At 43.6% G+C, this 18,917-nt stretch overlaps 1 protein-coding gene across 1 annotated transcript; it reads left to right on the top strand.

Moving 5' to 3' along the window:
• Window positions 1-326: 326 nt before the first annotated feature.
• On the top strand, window positions 327-7,128 carry LOC113625148 (E3 ubiquitin-protein ligase RNF113A-like). Its single transcript, XM_027115663.1, is given in 2 exon segments — window positions 327-1,333; window positions 6,933-7,128. Coding segments are annotated over 2 exon segments (1,203 nt in total).
• Window positions 7,129-18,917: the final 11,789 nt, after the last annotated feature.

Below are 18,917 nucleotides of genomic sequence, written 5' to 3'. Positions count from 1 at the left end.
GTTAAGGAATAAAGACATGTAAATAAACTAATTATAAAAAATAAATAAACTAATTATAATAAGTTGTAACAGGTGATCTAACAGATGTGCTATGTGTTGAATTGAGCCCACCCCCCCAAAATTTATACGTTGAAGCCCTAGCTCCCATTACTTCCGAATGTGACCTGATTTGGAAATGGGATCATTGCTGATGTAATTAGTTAAGACGAGATCAAACTGGAGTAGGATGGGTCCCTAATTCAATATGACTGCTGTCCTGATAAAAAGAACACCATGTGAAAAGACAGACAAACACACAGGGAGAAAGCCATGTGAACACTGGAGTTATGCTACCACAAGTCAAAGAACTATGGCCACTCGTGCTCCCGCAGTGTCCATGGCCACGCCTTTTTCCGCAACCGATTTTGCACGCACGTGCGGTGGAGCGCACTACGTGCAGTGACGTGAAGAAGCCCCGCCCCACCCAGCAGGCCACAGCCGTTTGGGAACCCGAGACTCTTAAAACGGCAGAGCAACTTTTTCCAGGGAAGATGACAGACCAGATGTGCACCTTTCTTTTCAAAAAGCCTGGGCGAAAAGGGGCTACAGGTCTCAGAAAGCGCCCCATCTGCCACCAAGAGTCCGGAGACGGCAGCAGCAGCAGTGATGAAGGCAGCGCTGTGGTTAGCCGGAAAAAGAAGCGGGCGACCCACAATCCAATGATACAGAAGACCTCTGGCAGTGGTAAACAGAAGGCAGCTTATGGTGACCAGAGTAGCCAGGAGGAGGAGAACGAGCCCGAGAGTCTCGGCGTGGTCTATAAGTCCACTCGCTCAGGGAAACCCGTGGGGCCAGAGGATATGGGCGCGACTGCTGTCTATGAGCTAGACACAGAGAAGGAGCGCGACGCACAAGCCATCTTTGAGCGCAGCCAGAAGATCCAGGAGGAGCTGAGGCACAAGGAAGATGACAAGATCTATCGGGGAATCAATAATTATCAGAAGTACATGAAACCCAAGGATACATCTATGGGCAATGCTTCCTCCAAGATGGTGAGGAAAGGCCCCATCCGAGCTCCCGAGCATCTGCGTGCCACCGTGCGCTGGGATTACCAGCCCGACGTTTGTAAGGACTACAAGGAGACTGGCTTTTGCGGCTTTGGAGACAGCTGCAAATTCCTCCATGACCGTTCAGATTACAAACATGGCTGGCAGATCGAACGTGAGCTTGACGAGGGTCGCTATGATGTCCATAAGGATGAAAACTATGAAGTGGGAAGCGATGAGGTGTAAATACCGTTCAAGTGTTTCATCCGTCTCCAGACCTTCCAAAACCCAGTTGTCACCAAGTGCAGGCTGTAAGGCCAACTGGCCTGAGGCAGGGGAACGCAATCAGACTCACAGGTGGCATCAGACTGAAACTTTCCGGACCACGCAGTTCCAGGAACTGACCTGGGGACTTTCCACCCAGCCCAGCCTTCCCGCCTTTCGAGGGGCGGGACTAACGGTCCCAAGACTGATGCAACCGGCACCAGATATTGCCAGGATACCTGAAGAGACCACCAAATAAGGAATAACCTGCGCCCTCCCGGATTCACCACACCCCTTTCCCGACTTCCCCTATAAATTCTGCCCAAACCTTCGCCCGGGCGCGACTTCCCTGGCCCCTTTCTCTCGGACCAGTGAACCTCGCCCGGGAGCGTTCCCAAATAAAGCTTGTTTAAGCTCTCCTCCATCTTTGGTGCCGTTCCTTACATTTGGTGCCGAAACCCGGGAGGGGTACCAAGCCCCGCGGGTTACCGCGCGGGCCGCTCCTCCCCTCCCCCAGGAGACAACCAGGGAACCTCTACTCATCCACCCGATCCGGCAGAAAACAGGGTAAGTTCCCCTCCCTTGTTCCCTCCGACCCTCAGAGTCCCTGCCCACCGGACTCCCTGTCCTTAATCGCGGCCGCGTCAGGGACTCCTCCGTCCTCTGTCCGGGCCTCGGGCAACTGTGGAGACGTCCCAATCACCTGACCGCCCTCTGACCTGCTGTGAATTGGAGACTGAGACCAGGGAGGCCTCTCCCTCTCCATTCACTCAGGGACAGACTAGAGGTCATGGGAACCTCACAATCGAAACCATATCCTAAGACGCCCCTGGGGTGTCTCCTAGCCAATTTTACAGCCCTCGGCTTCTCCCAAGATCTCCGTTTCTGACGGCTTATTTTCTATTCCACTGTGGCCTGGCCACAATATCCTCTAGACAATCAATCCAAATGGCCTCCTGAAGGGACTTTCGATTTTAACATCCTCCGTGATCTAGATAATTACTGCCGCAGGACGGGCAAATGGTCTGAGGTCCCCTATGTCCAGGCCTTCTGGTATTTACGCTCCCGCCCTTCCCTCTGCGTTGATTGTTCCACTTCCCAGATCCTTCTTGCCAAACAGACATCTCCTACATCCAAGGCCCTAATTTCCTTTGACGATGACTCCTCTCCACTAGCCGACCCACCCGAATCTCTCGCCTCTAGCTCCTCCAGAGCTCCTCTCCAACCTCCACCCTACCCTGAAGCGGTCCCTCCTCCTCCCTAACCTGCTCCGGCCCATCCAACCGCTTCCCCGCCTCCCTCAACGGTTTCTCCTCCCACACCCCTTGCTTCGCCAGTTAGTGCACATACACGCTCTCACGACTCCCAAGATCCAAATCTCCTCTGCCCTCTGAGGGAGGCAGCAGGAGCGGAAGGATTAGTTAGAGTTCATGTTCCCTTTTCCCTCCAAGGCCTCTCTCAAATAGAAAAGCGATTAGGCTTCTTTTCTGCCGACTCTTCCCGCTACATCAAAGAATTTCGCTACCTCTCTCAAGCTTTACGACCTAACCTGGCACGATATCTTTGTGATCCTATCTTCTACCCTGACCCCTGACGAGAGGGAAAGAATTCAAACTGCTGCCCGAAACCATGCAAATCAGGTTCAACTTACCGACAACTCCATGCCTGTCGGAGCGACTGCCATACCTGGCACCGATCCAGGCTGGACTTATCAGGATGACCAAGATGGCCGTTGTAAACGCGACTTCATGATCCAATGCCTCCTGGCTGGCATGCAGGCTGCCACTCATAAGGTAGTCCATTTTGAAAAACTAAAAGAGATAACCCAAGAAGCTAACGAAAATCCAGCTATCTTTCTCAGTCGCCTTACAGAGGCCTTAACTCTCTACACCTGGCTGGATCCCGACACCCAGGCGGGGGCAGCGGTCCTAGCCACCCATTTTATTACCCAATCAGCCCCGGACATCCGAAAGAAATTAAAACGGGCAGAAGATGGCCCTCAGACCCCTATTCGAGATCTGGTAAAGATGGCCTTTAAAGTCTATAATGGCCGTGAGGATTTGGCAGAATCCAGCCGACAGGCTCGGATGCGCCAGAAGGTGGCCCTCCAAACCCAAGCTCCTGTAGCCGCCCTAAGGCCGGCCATCTCCCATGGATCACAGCATCCACGGGGTCCGCAAAAGGCAACCCCGCCGGGGGCCTGCTTCAAATGCGGAAAAGAAGGCCACTGGGCTCGCCAATGTCCCAATCCCTGACCTCCTTCTAAGCCCTGTCCCAGCTGCGGGCTAACGGGACACTGGAAGAGTGACTGCCCTACGACTGGCCCTCCCTCAGCGTCTCCATGCGGGGGGCAGGCCGACCCAATGGCATTACCACTCAAACTGCTGGGATTGGCTGACGACTGACGGCGCCCGGACTCGAAGACCCCCATCACCCTCGCCGAGCCCAGGGTAACGCTACAGGTAGCGGGTAAGTCCATCTCATTTCTGGTGGACACGGGGGCTACCTATTCGGTCCTGCCTACCTATTCCGGGCCAGTTTCTCCTTCCCAGATCTCGGTCATGGGTATTGATGGCAAACCATCCTTCCCACTCCAGACTGGTCCACTCCCATGTCATATCGAAGGACTCCCTTTTACTCATTCCTTCTTAGTCATACCATCCTGCCCAGTTCCCTTGCTAGGCCAAGATGTCCTTTTCCACTTAGGGGCCTCCCTCCAGCTGGTTAGACTTGACCCTAAGGTCTCCTCCTCCCAACTCCTGCTTCCTCTTCTTGGCCTGTCTCTAGAACCCTCCCCCTCCTATTCCCCTCTTCCAATCACACTGAACCCAATTAATCCCCAAGTTTGGGATACTTCTAAGCCCATAACAGCAACATACCATTCCCCCATCCTCATCCGCCTAAAGGACCCCTCCAAATTTCCATCAAGGCCCCAATTTCCCATCTCTGAGACTCACCTTAGGGGCCTACAACCTATTATCACCAGACTCCTAAACCAGGGACTCCTTATCCCCACTGATTCTCCCTGCAACACCCCCATCCTGCCTGTCCGCAAGGCCTCTGGGGATTATCGCCTGGTCCAGGACCTCTGACTAATGAATGAGGCCATAATTCCTCTCCACCCAGTAGAACCAAACCCATACACCTTGCTCTCCCATATCCCCCCATCCACAACCCACTTTACGGTTCTGGATCTCAAAGATGCCTTTTTCACTATCCCCCTACATCCCGACTCCTATTTCCTCTTCGCCTTTACCTGGACAGATCCGGATACTCATACTTCCAGTCAGCTCACCTGGACAGTTCTTCCCGAGGGCTTCCGTGACAGTCCTCATCTCTTCGGTCAGGCGCTGGCACGGGACCTCACTTCCTGCTCCCTTACCCCCAGCACACTCCTTCAATATGTAGATGACCTCCTCCTTTGTAGCCCGTCTCTCAACCTCTCAAGACAACATACTGCAGATCTCCTCAATTACCTTGGCTCTCGCGGTTATTGGGTCTCCCCAGCCAAGGCTGTTATCTGTATCTTCTGTAACCTACCTGGGGCTCCACCTTACCCCTACCACAAAAGGTCTAACAGCCGACCGCACCCGGATTATCCGTGAATTCCAGCCTCTGGAAACAGCGGAACGAGTTCTCTCCTTTTTGGGCCTTATAGGATTTTTCCAGCACTGGATCCCTAACTTTGCTCTCCTCGCTAAACCCTTATATCTAGCCGCTAAAGAAACCCCTCAAGGACCCCTCACCTCTCCTTCCGCCATTCGACAGGCCTTTCTCACCCTCCGTAACGCTCTGATATCTTCTCTTCCCCTTTCTCTGCCCAACCCAAACCGACCTTTTCACCTTTTTGTGGATGAACGGGCCGGAATAGCCACTGGACTCCTTGCCCAGCCTGTAGGACCTTCCTACCGCCCCGTGGCTTACCTCTCCAAACAGCTAGACCCAACCATTCGGGGATGGCAACCATGCCTTCGGGCCCTAGCAGCGGCAGCCGAACTGACCAAACAAACACTCAAACTGACTCTGGCCCACCCACTAACCGTGTTTTCCTCCCACCGGCTGGTCGACCTCCTAGGCCACAAGTCTCTCTCCCTCCTGGGCCCCTCCCGCATCCAGGAGTTCCACCTACTGTTCATTGAAAGCCCTGCTATCTCCCTCGACCTCTCCCCCCGCCTAAACCCGGCCTCCCTCTTGCCTATCTTCGATACCGGGACCTCCCCTTCCCACTCCTGCCCCCAAGTCGTAGAGGCCCTCAGCCCGCCGAGAGAGGGACTCTTTGACACCCCTCTTTTCAAACCCGGACCGCACCCTCTTCGTAGATGGCAGCTCAATACTCGGTCCTGACGGACGCCGACGGGCAGCCTATGCGGTGGTAACTGTCTCAACTATTATCGAGGCTAACAGCCTCCCAGAAGGAACAACCTCTCAAAGGGCTGAACTGATAGCACTCACATGGGCCGTCGACCTCTCTAAGGGCCAAAGGGCCATCTTTCTCCCTATGGTCGCAGGCATTTCCCTCGCCTCCTCTCTCGTTGCTGCGGGCATCGGGGGAGGAGCCGTAACACACAGTGTCTCAACATCCCGTGACCTAGAACAGAAACTCCAGCTAGCCATCGAGGCTGCTGCCACCTCCATCACCTCCCTCCAGCGCCAGATCACCTCAGTAGCTCGAGTCGCTCTCCAGAATCGATGAGCCCTGGATCTCCTGACGGCCGACAAAGGAGGTACCTGCCTCTTCCTACAGAAGGAATGCTGCTATTACATCAATGAAACAGGACTCGTTGAAGACAACGTAAACGCCCTCCATCGCTTAAGAGAAGAACTTTAACGCAAACACCAACAGTCCGCCTCCCCAACCCCCGATTGGTGGCGATCCACCCTCTATACCTGGCTAACACCAATCTTAGGCCCCTTAATTCTCATCTGTATCTTGTTCATGCTTGCTCCCTGTTTTCTTAGGTTCCTTCACAGGCGCATGGAGGAAGTCTCTCGGGTGGCCACAAACCAAATGCTCCTCGGCCCTTACACCTTGCTTCCTACAGAACCCCCCACTGGTCTACCTTAAGCCTCGGACCTCTGGTCGCCCGACTCCCCTTTCGACGCCCCCATTCAGCAAGAAGTAGCCAGAGATCAGAACGCCGCCCCATTACACGAAAGATGTCGGGATGTAAGGCCAACTGGCCCGAGGCAGGGGAATGCAATCAGATTCAGAGGTTGCATCAGACCGAAACTTTCCGGACCACCCAGTTCCAGAAACTGACCTGGAGACTTTCCAGACCACGCAGTTCCAGGAACTGACCTGGGGACTTTCCGGACCACGCAGTTCCAGGAACTGACCTGGGGACTTTCCACCTGGCCCAGACTTCCCGCCTTTCGAGGGGTGGGACTAACGGTCCCAAGACTGATGCAACCGGCACCAGATATTGCCACAATACCCGAAGAGACCACCAAATAAGGAATAACCTGTGCCCTCCCAGATTCACACACCCCTTTCCCTTCTTCCCCTATAAATTCTGCCCAAACCCTCGCCCGGGTGCGACTTCTCTGGCCCCTTTCTCTCGGACCAGTGAACCTCGCCTGGGAGCGTTCCCAAATAAAGCTTGTTTAAGCTCTCCTCCGTCTTTGGTGCTGTTCCTTACACAGGCATTATTTCTGTGAGAGCTGTGCACTGCAGCATTTCTGTACCACCCCGTGCTATGTCTGTGACCAGCAGACCAATGGCATCTTCAATCCAGCGAAATAATTGATTGCTAAACTAAAGAAGCATAGAGCTGCAGAAGAGGGTGGTTCTTCTGATTTCCCAGAAGACCCTGATGAGGGTCCAATTCCCATTACTTAATTTTCCCATTATTCTCAAATCAAATGTTGTTTTGGGGGGGAAAAAAAAAGTCCTTCCCTAGTACCTTCAGAGAGGGCATGGCCTTGTCAGCACCTTAATCTGTCTTCTAGCCTACAGAACTGTGAGATAATAAATTTCTATTGTTCTGGGCCACTCAGTTGTTGGTACTTTGTTATGACAGTCCTGAATCCACTGAAGTTGCAGCATAGAAAATCAATATACAAAAATCAGTCACATTTTTCTACACTAACAATGAACTATCAGAAAGAGACATTAAGCAAACAATCCCATTTGAAATACGATCAATAGAATAAAATACTTAGGAATAAATTCAACCAAAATGGTGAAAGATCTGTACACTGAAAACAATAAGACATTAATAAAAGTAGTTGAAGATGACACAAATAAGTGGAAAGATATTCCATGCTCAAGGATCAGAAGAATTATTATTGTTAAAACTTCCATACCACCAAAAGTGATCCACAGATTCTATGCAATCCCTATCAAGTTTCAAATGGCATTTTTCACAGAATAGAATTAACAAATCTAAAATTTGTATGGAACCACAGAAGAACCCAAATGGGCAAAGCAATCTTAAGAAGAACAAAGCTGGAAGCATTGCACGTCCTGATTTCAAACTATAGTACAAAGCTATAGTAATCAAAACAGTATAGTATTGGCATAAGAACAGACACAAAAATCAATGGAACAGAATAGAGACCCCAGAAATAAACCCATGCATATATGGTCAATTAATTTACAACAAAAGAGCCAAGAATATACAATGAGAAATGATAGTCTTTGCAATAAATGGTGTTGGAAGACTGAATAGCTACATGCAAAAGAATGAAATTGGACCCCTATCTTACCATACACAAAAATCGACTCAAAATGGATTAAAGACTTAAGCATTAAAGACCTGAAATCATAAAACTCCTAGAAGAAAACAAAGGGGGAAATGTTTTGACATTAATTTTGATGACGATTTCTTAGATATGACACCAAAAGCACATGCAACAAAATCAGAAGTAGATAAGTGGACTACATCAAACTAAAAAGTTTCTTCACAGCAAAGGAATCAGCCAACAAAATAAAAAGATAACCTACTAAATGGGAGAAAATATATCTAAAAAGGGTTAATATCCAAAATATATAAGGAACTCATACTACTCAATAGCAAAGAAAACAATTTGATTTAAAAATGGGTAAAGGAACTGAATAGATATGACAAACAACTGACCAACAGGTATATGAAAAAGTGCTCAGTACCACTAATCATCAGGAAAATACAAATCAAGACCACAATGAGACACCTCACACCTGTTGGAATAGCTATTATGAAAGACAAGAGATAACAAGTGTTGGGAGGGTGTGGAGAAAAGCGAAGTCTTGTACACTGTTAGTGGGAATGTAAATTGACACAGCCTTTATTACTATTATTACAAATAAAGAAGGCAGAAGGAAACTTTTGGAGGTGATGGACATGTTTATGGCATATATTGTGATGGTGGTTTTATGGATGTATATCTCCAAACTCATCAAGTTGTGTATATTAAATATGTAAAAATTTTTTACATCAATCATACTTCAATAAGGGGTTTAAAAAATATAATCTGAAGATGTAACTCACTCCACCATCCTCAACAAATAAGCAGAAATGATACAATAATTACTAACATAGGACCACACAAAATGCAAAATGTAGACTTAGTGCAGCTTTAATAATTAGGCACTCTTGTTGAGAGACTACATTCTCAAACTAAATCAGGAAGGACATTTTTGTAATTTGGAAAATTTATAGCTAATGACATAGAGTTCCCAAAACACATTCTAAGTTAAAATATGTCTAGCACAAATGTCTACATGGTTCATTCATTAATTCCACAAATATTTATTGAGAGAAGCTTTGTGTTAGGCATTGACCATGACAATAGATAAAGCTTTGCATAAAAATAGTGCCAAGTAAGAAAGATATATTAGGTATACAATAAATGGAAACATTTATGGATTTAGACTGCTAGGCAACTACTTCATTTTTTTTACATTAAAGAGTTCGTTCATACCCAAATTAATCTATAAATCCAAATACAGTGCTAATCAAAATCGTAACATAGTTTTTTACAGAACTTATATCAATTCTAAAATTCATATGCAAGACTAAAGGGTCAAGAATAATCATAATTATTCTGGGAGAAAGGATGGGAGACTTACTAGATCTTAGGATATATAAAGCCATAGTAATGAAGACAGTACTGTTTTGCTTCAAAGAGGAGCAATATACTAAGGAAACAAAAATATTAGAAACAGAGCTATACACATATGGAAATGTGATATAAGACAAAACTGGTATTTCAGATTCCTGGGAAAAGAATAGACATTCAATAAATTGTGTTGGAACCATTGGCTTTCTATATAAATTAAATTATATCCCCTTATCACATCATATATGAATTTTTATAAGTTCCAGATGGATGAGAGACCTTAATGAAAGAAGCAAAATTTTAAGCTATTAAGGAAAATACATGCTTCTATGACTTTATGGAAGTATTTCTTTGGTTATACATAAACTTGACCACATCAAAATTAAAACTTCTGTAAGACCAAAGCCACAATAAACAAAATTAAAAGTCAACCCACAGTTTGGGTATAGATCTTTGTAGCATATCTAACAAAGAGTTAATTATATGAAAGGATGATGTTAGGAAAACCAAGACTTGGCTGAGAAAAACAGATCCAAGAAACACACATTCAAGATCAGAAACCTCCAGCTGTCACTCCCGTCAGAGCTTGTACAGAGACGCAGTTTCAACAAAACTGACACCACCTTTCCCCTAAACCTCTGATTTATATGTGGACGAAAGGAAGTTATAAGTTGTCTTTTGTTTGTAAATAGAAGCTATTTTTCCTTCTTTCCCCTCTCTCTAAGGGAAGGGAAGGAGGGGCTTCCTCTCCCCCAAACCAAGGGAACACTCAAGACAATGATTGGTAGTTTGACGATGGCTGCAAGAAGGTCATATTGATATTTTGCTTCTGGTAGGATGTTTACTTAGCCACTGAACTTGATGATCTTCCTTGCACTAGTGGAGTAGGAGAAGAGACGATTGGGAGTGAAGGCACGGTGGGAGCCCACAGGGCAGAAGAAGGAAGTTCAGGACTCCTGGATCCCAAACCTGCATTCCAGTTTCCTCAGATTTGGGGCTACAGTCTTGCCGGTGATGGTTACATCATAAAGCAAACAGGCACTCAGTTAAAAAAAATATTCTGTAAAGCTGTCAATTGAGGATCAGTGGAAGATATAGCCAATCATGAAAGGAACCCACAATGCCTTCAGAGGCTGCTTGAGAAGAGACCATCATCAGCTGAATCTGTGGGAACCATTATCTTGTCCTATGGAGTCCACAGACATCAATCTCAAATACCATTTAAGGCCAACCAAGGAAAGAACTAAGCCTCAACACTTTAGGAGCATGAAGCAGGGAATAATCTGCCTCACATCACTCCTGCCTGTCCAACATCCCATGTGTGTTGAGATTACACGTGTCCCATACGCACCGACACATACTGTTCCAAACTCCTACCCCCTGCACGTCTCACCTATTTAGGAGGGAGAGCTAGAGGATTATTTATTTATTTATTGGCTGCGTTGCTGCATGCTCTTTCTCTAGTTGCGGCAAGCGGGGACTACTTTTCATTGTGGTGCACGGGCTTCTCATTGCACTGGCTTCTCTTGTGGAGCACGGGCTCTAGGCACGTGGGCTTCAGTAGTTGTAGCACACAGGCTCAGTAGTTGTGGTTCATGGGCTCTAGAGCGCAGGCTCAGTAGTTGTGGCACACGGGCTTAGTTGTTCCATGACATGTGGGATCTTCCAGGACCAGAGCTTGAACCCATGTCCCCTGCATTGGCAGGCAGATTCTTAACTACTGTGCCACCAGGGAAGTTCCTAGAGAATTTTTTAATCGAATAAGAGACTTTGATTTTAAAACACTCAGGAATAAATTTTAGAAAATGTTAAGAGTCTGTTCTAATAATGGAATGCGGCTGAAAAGTAATGCAGATGCTCAGATATTGTCCTAGTGGAAAACGAGGCTTCAACATAGTACAGTTGGTAGCAGTTGACGAAAAAAATAAAAGCATTTGAGTTTATACCTTGATGAGTCAAGTTTCCTCACAAAGACACTAGAAACGTGTATCCATAGTATATAAAGAATACTTTCTCATTAATACAAGAAAAGAATGCCCACGAGAAAAATGGGTATTTTCATCATCTAAACTTAGTGGCTCAAAACTAGTCATCATTTCTTTGCTTTTGAGTCTGCGATTTTGGCAGGGCCCCAGTGGAAACAGCTTGTCTCTACTCCTTGTGACACTTGCCATGGCTGGAAAGTCAAAGGTGACTTCTTCATATGTCTGGCACTTCAGCTAGGATGGCTGGAACAGCAGGGAGACTAGAGGGACATCTCTCCTCATGGCCTCTCCACGTAGCTAGATTGGACTTCCTCACAGCATGGCAGTCTCAGAGTGGTTGGATCTCTAACATAGTAGCTGGCTTCCTCCAAAAAGCAAAAGTAGAGCTTGCCTTGTTTTCTTAGGCCCAGACTGGCACCATGTCAATTCTGCCACATTCTATTAGTCATCCAAGAGAAAGGTGCCCTCATCGTCCCAAGACATAAAGATGTTCATCACAGCATTGTTTGCAATAGTAAAATACTGGAAACAACTCAAATGCCTAATCAGTAATGTTTAGATGAATAAAATATGTTATATTCATATAGTGAAGCAGAAGAAAATTAATAAATGGGATCAATATGCATCCACAAGGCTAGATCTAAAAACAATGTTGAGCGAGAAAAGATCGTTAAGAAATCATACACTATGAAACAAATTATATAATTTTTTTAAAAAACACAAACTAGAACTACATATCTTTGCATATATATAGTGAAAGTATTAAATCATGGACTGTAAGGACACACACCAAAATCAAGATGGTAATTGCCTCCAGGAAAGAAGAGAAAAGCAGTGTTCTGAGAAAGGACAAAGTAGAATTCAACTTTATTTGTAATGTTTCAACCATTTTATTTTTTAAATCTGGTGGAAATATGATGACATTTTAACATTTTTGATGGCTTTTTACTATATTAGTCTGGAATATTCTGAAGCTTAAATCCTCTTCAAATTTTAAAAAACTTTGACTTACCATGTATTAAAATTGCTAATTTAGGTGGTAGGTCCAAGATACTTAATTTGGATACTTCAGTCAAAAGCTATGAAGGGTCTGAGATTTTATTCTATTTATAAACTAACAATGTAGCCTGCCACAGTTTCACGTATGCTAACAGAACACATGAGACTCCTGGGTCAGAAATAAAGGACTTATTACTCATGATAATAAAAGTAGCCAGAGTATCAGCACTTGTGCCACCTCCCAAAATCCTAGTTCCCATAAGACAATAAAAAGAAGGTTGTATTATAGGAGATTAACACTGACTTACGGAGCCCTAATTTTCTGTAATGAGCAGAAGACCGCTTGGCCCATGCTCTATATACTATCTCTATGTTCCAAGTCTGTAGGAAAATCTGTCCCTTGCTCCAGAAGGAGACGTTAGAGCTATCCTCCAAGGCTGATTGCTATATTGTAAGTCCTCTACATGTGAACCTTCAAGTTGCAAGCTTTCAAAGATGCGAACGTACATTCCATCAATGTCAGGCATGAGTGAAATTGCAGTTTGCCCTCCATCTCTTATTGCTGATGATCCTTCAGCTCTACCATCTCCCACCTCCTCTCCCACCTCCAGTCAGTAACTTTCTTGCCTGTTCACTCGATGCCAGCTCCTGGACACCAGCTGTTGTATTGTGCTACTGTGCTTTTCAGTGTATGGTACTGTAGGATTTAAAATGTTTTCTTTATTTTTTATGTTTGTTTTTTATGTATTGTTTGTGTGAAAATATTATAAGCCTATTAAAGTACAGTACTATATAGCAGATTGTGTAGTTGGGTACCTAGGTTAACCCTGTTGGACTTACAAACAAAGTGGACTTATGAACGCGTTCTCTGAAAGGAACTTGTTTGTATGTGGGGGACTTACTGTACAAGCATCCTTGAAAAGATAGTCCAGGACAAAGGTAGCCAATGCTTTTGCTCATAAAATTTTCAGAAATGCAAGTGACCTATGGAGAATTGTCTCCTGACAGGAAGCTTTCGATATGTGAAGAGGTACCCCAGTGTAATAGCAGTATATAGGACTAATCATTATATGTGTTAGATAAAAGTATGTACTTAAAGTTTTAAAATTTAATGTAGTACTTATTCTTACTATAAACCCCTATGTTGGGGGAGATCATTGAGAAGACGTGACTGCTAGTTGACTGGAGAGCTGGACCCAGGTAACTGGAAGCTCCTCCCACCCCCTCCCCTGTCCTTGCAATGTATGTTCTGCCCACTCTCTCTTGCCTTGAGACAACAAGATGTTGTTGAGACCGCCTGGACCAGATGTGTGACTGAACCCAGTTAAGGCCTCTATATAAACTTTTAAGATGATGCCTGGCTGGTGCAGAGATCTACTTGTCTTGTGGACGCCCAAGACAAGCCTCCTAAGTAATTTCCCTTGCTTATTAAAACTTCCACCTATCAATCTGGAGCGGTCTGCCTCTTTTTTCAGTCTCTCCTTGCCCGCCACGTACGGGGGCCAGTTTGTGAACCAACTACCTACAAGCTAAAAACTAAGGATTATGAAAAAAGCTAACTTGTAACAAAATAGTAAAACAGCTTTGCACCTCAAGTGCCGTGTTTCTTAAAACATTAAGTGTCCTTTTAAGATTTTATGAGGAAAGAAAACAACAACTACGTAAGACCAGAATATTTAAAGGTATTCTAAGCCATAAATATACTGTACTATAAACAAGGTACCATAGCAATAAAATGAGCTATAGATATGCTTCAGAATTAACTTCAGTACACATTATGATGCGTAACAGCTGCTGGAACCTTTAAACAACTTGTAATGCATGTTTTACTTCTTTATGTTAGTGTGGAAAAATTCAAAATGCCGTACAAAGTTGTTTTAAAGGCCTACATTGAAATTCCAAGAAGGCAACCTGAATTCTAACGTAAGGATAATGATAATCGATAGTTATATGAAACTTTTCAGTCTATAAAACACATAAAACATTTTTTACATGCAAAATACTAAAATGCTAACTCCCAAATGACTTAGAAGCAAAAAATTATTCAGACATATATTATTTCCCTATCTAACTACTAAGGGCTTTTTAGTACACAGTGGGTACTGGTTAAAATATAATTATTATAGTACCCAAGCACTGGACAGGAGTTTGAGACAGTGTGAAAAACACAAGTTTTAAAGTCCAGCTTTGCCAGCTTTGAATCCCAACTCTGCCACTTTATAGCTTTACAATGTTTAGCAAGTCACAATTTCCATAATCCTCAGTTTCCTCAACAGCAAAATGAAGAGAATAATATCTAAGTTATATTTCGAATGGCTAGCTCTATGTCTGGCACATGATGAGTCTCAATATCAGTTCTTTAAGTTCTAAAGTATTTTACTTCGTATTTAATTAATACTAGTAAGTAGATTAAAAAGTACAGGTCAGTGTGGCTTTGAATTGCAATTTATTACATGCCAGTAATCTTACTCCATAATTGTAAATCATCCAAAGAGGGGCATCGTCGATTGATTCTTATCGGGGGAAACATTTAAATGTTTTATTTCTCACTTAAGTTCCAGGAGAAACACTTACCTTCTTTAAGTTAAGCCATTCTATCAAATAGCCAACAAATAGAAAGAAAACATGCTGCATTAATTTTTCTATAAGTAATAAGACAAAAAACCAGGAAGAACTCCAGGCCAGAAGTCAGCACAGGTAAGTTAAAGTTCCACTTATTCTAATTAGTTGTGTGGTCTTAGGAAAAATATATGTTCTACTCTCTGAGCCTCAGTTTATCTGTCAAAGAGAGTTTCATTTATTCTAATACTTATGGATTTTTTGGTCAGACTTATGAGTTTCTAAAAAATGAATCAGGGACTACCATGCCTGTGAATGACACTATTAGATTCCTTTCCTGCCACCACTGGCCTTTCTGCTCCACAGTCTTCCCAGATTTAAAAAAAGAAGGAAGAGAGGAAGAAAGGGAGGAAGGAAGGAAGGAAGGAAGGAAGGAAGGAAGGAAGGAAGGGAGGGAGGGAGGGAGGGAGGGAAGGGGGGGAGGCAGAAAAAACCTATTTTGTTCAGGCGTCAATCCACCCAGCTCCAAAAGACAAATCATGGTTTTTTCTGAGCGAATCATGACAATTCTCATCCCCTTTGCAAAATATTCTCTTTTCTAGCCTCTCTAGAAACTAGGAGTGTCTACATCATCCAGTTCTGGTAAATAAGGCAAAAGAGATCATCAAGTGACCTTCTGTAAGAAATTTTCTTCACTCACAAGGAGACCTTTTCCCCACATACTCCCTTCCTTCCTGCTTGGAATGCTAGAGACACAGTACCTGGAACTGTGGCAGCCATATTGTGGCCATGAGGTCACAAACACAAGGATGATGAATCAATTCCACTCAGGATGATGGAAAAATCTTGGGCCTTTTATACTATCATTGAGCCACTGGATATTACTTCAAAACTTTTTACTAAATAAATAATATACATCATTATGATTTAAGCTTCTGTTACTTGGGGTATTTGTTACTGACAGCTAATTGCATTCCTGACTGATACACTGCACTCATGGGAGTTTTCCACTGGTAGAGGAGGTAGGCAAATCATTAGAAAAGTGCTGTAGAGTTAAATAATTACTATAATAGAGGTGCAGGTAATTAGTTTACCTAGCTGACAGGTTGCTGCAAGGACAAAGAAGAAAAGATATGAAAATGCTGCTGAGAAAAATATGAAGTTCAATATAAAAGGTCATACTGATACTAAAATCTGAGTGGCATCATATATCCAGAAATACCAAAAGCCTACAAGAGAGTAATGTGATAATAATGATGATCACAGCTAACTGTTTCATTTAAAGAATATCTCACCTGAGAGAATGGCCATCATCAGAAAATCTACAGACAATAAATGCTGGAGAGGGTGTGGAGAAAATGGAACCTTGGCACGCTGTTGGTAGGAATATAAATTGGTACAACCATTACAGAGAATACTATGGAGGTTCCTTAAAAAACTAAAAATAGAACTACCATATGACCCAGCAATCCCACTACTGAGCATATACCCTGAGAAAACCATAATTCAAAAACACACATGTACCCCAACGTTCACTGCGGCACTATTTACAATAGCCAGGTCATGGAAACAACCTAAATGTCCATTGACAGATGAATGGATAAAGAAGATGTGGTATATATATACAATGAAATATTACTCAGCCATAACAAGAAATGAAATTGGGTCATTTGTAGAGCTGTCGATGGACCTAGAGTCTGTCATACAGAGCGAATTAAGTCAGAAAGAAAAAAACAAATATCATATATTAATGCACATATGTGGAATCTAGAAAAATAGTACAGATGAACCTATTTCCAGGGCAGGAATAGAGATGCAAACATAGAGAATGGACGTGTGGACATGGTGGGGGAAGGGGAGGGTGAGATGAATTGGGAGATTAGGTTTGACATAAATAGATTACCATGCGTAAGATAGATAGCTAGTGGGAAGATGCAGTATAGCACAGGGAGCTCAGCTTGGTGCTGTGTGATGACCTAGATGGGTGGGATGGGGGATGGGAGGGAGGTCGAAGAGGGAGGGGATATATGTATACATATAGCTGATTCAGTTTGTTGTACAGCAGAAACTAACACATTGTAAAGCAATTATATTCCAATAAAAAAAATTTTAATAAAAAAATAAAGAATATCTCTACATATTTGTTACAACAAAAACAATAATGAGTTGAAGTTAAATGATCAGAATTTTTGAAAATGCTTCATAGAAATTATTTTCCCTCTATGATGGAGGATATTAACGTTGATTTGTTTGGTGGAGTCTTTTTTAAAAATACATGAATTTAGTGGATATCTCTCCCTTCCCTTAAATGTTCCATTGTTACTTTATTTGACAAATAGAGTTTAAGATAACTTTTACTCTTTTTTTTGTGGCAAGAACACTTACCATGAAATCTATCCTCTTAACAAATTTCATGTGTAACACATTATTGTTGACTATAAACATATATACAACGTTGTACAGCATATCTCTAAAGCTTAGTTATCTTTCTTAACTGGAAGTTTATGCCTGTTGATTAATAATTCCCCACTTCCCTCTCCCTCAGCCCCTGGTAATCACCATCCAGTCATTGATTTTATGAGTTTTGCATTTTAGATACTTCATGCAAGGGGAGTTATGTGGTACTTGTCTTTCTGTGTCTGGCTTATTTCGCTGAGTATAATGTTCTCAAGGTCCATCCGTGTTGTCCCATATTGCAGAATTTCCTTGCTTTGTTAAGGTGGAATAGTATTCCACTGTATGTATTTAGCACATTTCTTTACCCATTCATCTGCTGATGAACATGTAGGTTGTTTCCACATCTTGGGTAATATACACAGTGCCTCAATGAACAAGGGAGTGCTAATATCTCTTTGAAATCCTGATTTCAATTCTTTTGTATATATACCAAGAAATGGGATTTCTGGATCAAATTGTAGCTCTATTTTTAATTTTTTTACGAACCTCCATACTGTATTTCATAGCAGCTGCACCATTTTGCATTCTCATAATCAGTGTGTACATCTTCCAATTTTTCCATATCTTTGCCAACACTTGATCACAACTAACTCTAATGGAGTGATTCCCTTGACCCAAGGCTTTTTCTGAGGCACTATATATAATAATTCATTTAATTTTCCAAAAAGCCCCAAGAGATCAGCATTGTGACTATCTCCATTTTATGGTGGAGGGAAGTGATTTAACAGCAGCAAAAGTTGCACAGATAGTAGAGTAGCTGGTATTTGAATCAAGGCGATCTTCTGTTAGAATTAATGGATTCAACCACCACAATATTCTACCACTCTGCAAAGTTTTTTTAAAAAGTACTTGTCCTACTTATTTTTTAAAAAGGAGTAAGGCTTGACTATTAATTGTAAGAATAGCCAAGTCCTTCAAGAGACAGTTAATATCAGAGCACAGTCCCCATTATGTGCTGATAAAATTGCTCTAGATAAATGGTAAATAGGGATTCATTCTGCCTTTTACTAGGCAGGAATGAATCCACATTCCACACATTTCATAAAGGAGTAATTAACTATAAAAAACTAATCAAATGCATATAAACCATACTCCCTGCTCTTCCATGCTATCTGTGCAAAGTTTGTATCCTATTCTAAGTCACTGGTGGGCGGAGTCAAGATAGTGGACTAGGAGGACACAGAATTCGTCCTGGCACCTACCAGGCACCAGTGGGGAACCACAGATACCTAAGGGGATGGGAGGAACCCACAGGAGCTGGCTTGCAGGACCTTGGTTCCCAGGCTGGAGGTCGGGCCCAAGCTCCTGTGGTGGGAGCTCCAAATCCAAACGGCTGGACTAACAGAGAACCTCAAACCCCAGGGAATATTAATTGGAGTGAGGCCTCCGGGAGGTCCTAATCTCAGCACCAAGACCCGGCTCCATCCAACTGCCTGCAAACTCCAGTGCTGGACACCTCAGGCCAAACAGCCAGTAAGACAGGAATACAGCACCACCCATTAAAAAAATAATAATAATGAAACGACAAAAAAATTTTGTTACAGATGAAGCAATAAGGTAAAAAAATGCAAGACCAAAAATTGAAGAA

This window comes from Aethalodelphis obliquidens, unplaced genomic scaffold (assembly GCF_003676395.1).
Source record: "Aethalodelphis obliquidens isolate GAN/ISIS:26980383/991018 unplaced genomic scaffold, ASM367639v1 scaffold14, whole genome shotgun sequence".
In the NCBI taxonomy this organism is placed as follows: Eukaryota; Metazoa; Chordata; class Mammalia; order Artiodactyla; family Delphinidae; genus Aethalodelphis; species Aethalodelphis obliquidens.
Note: the sequence above shows the minus strand (reverse complement) of the source record. Positions and strands in the feature narration are given on the sequence as shown.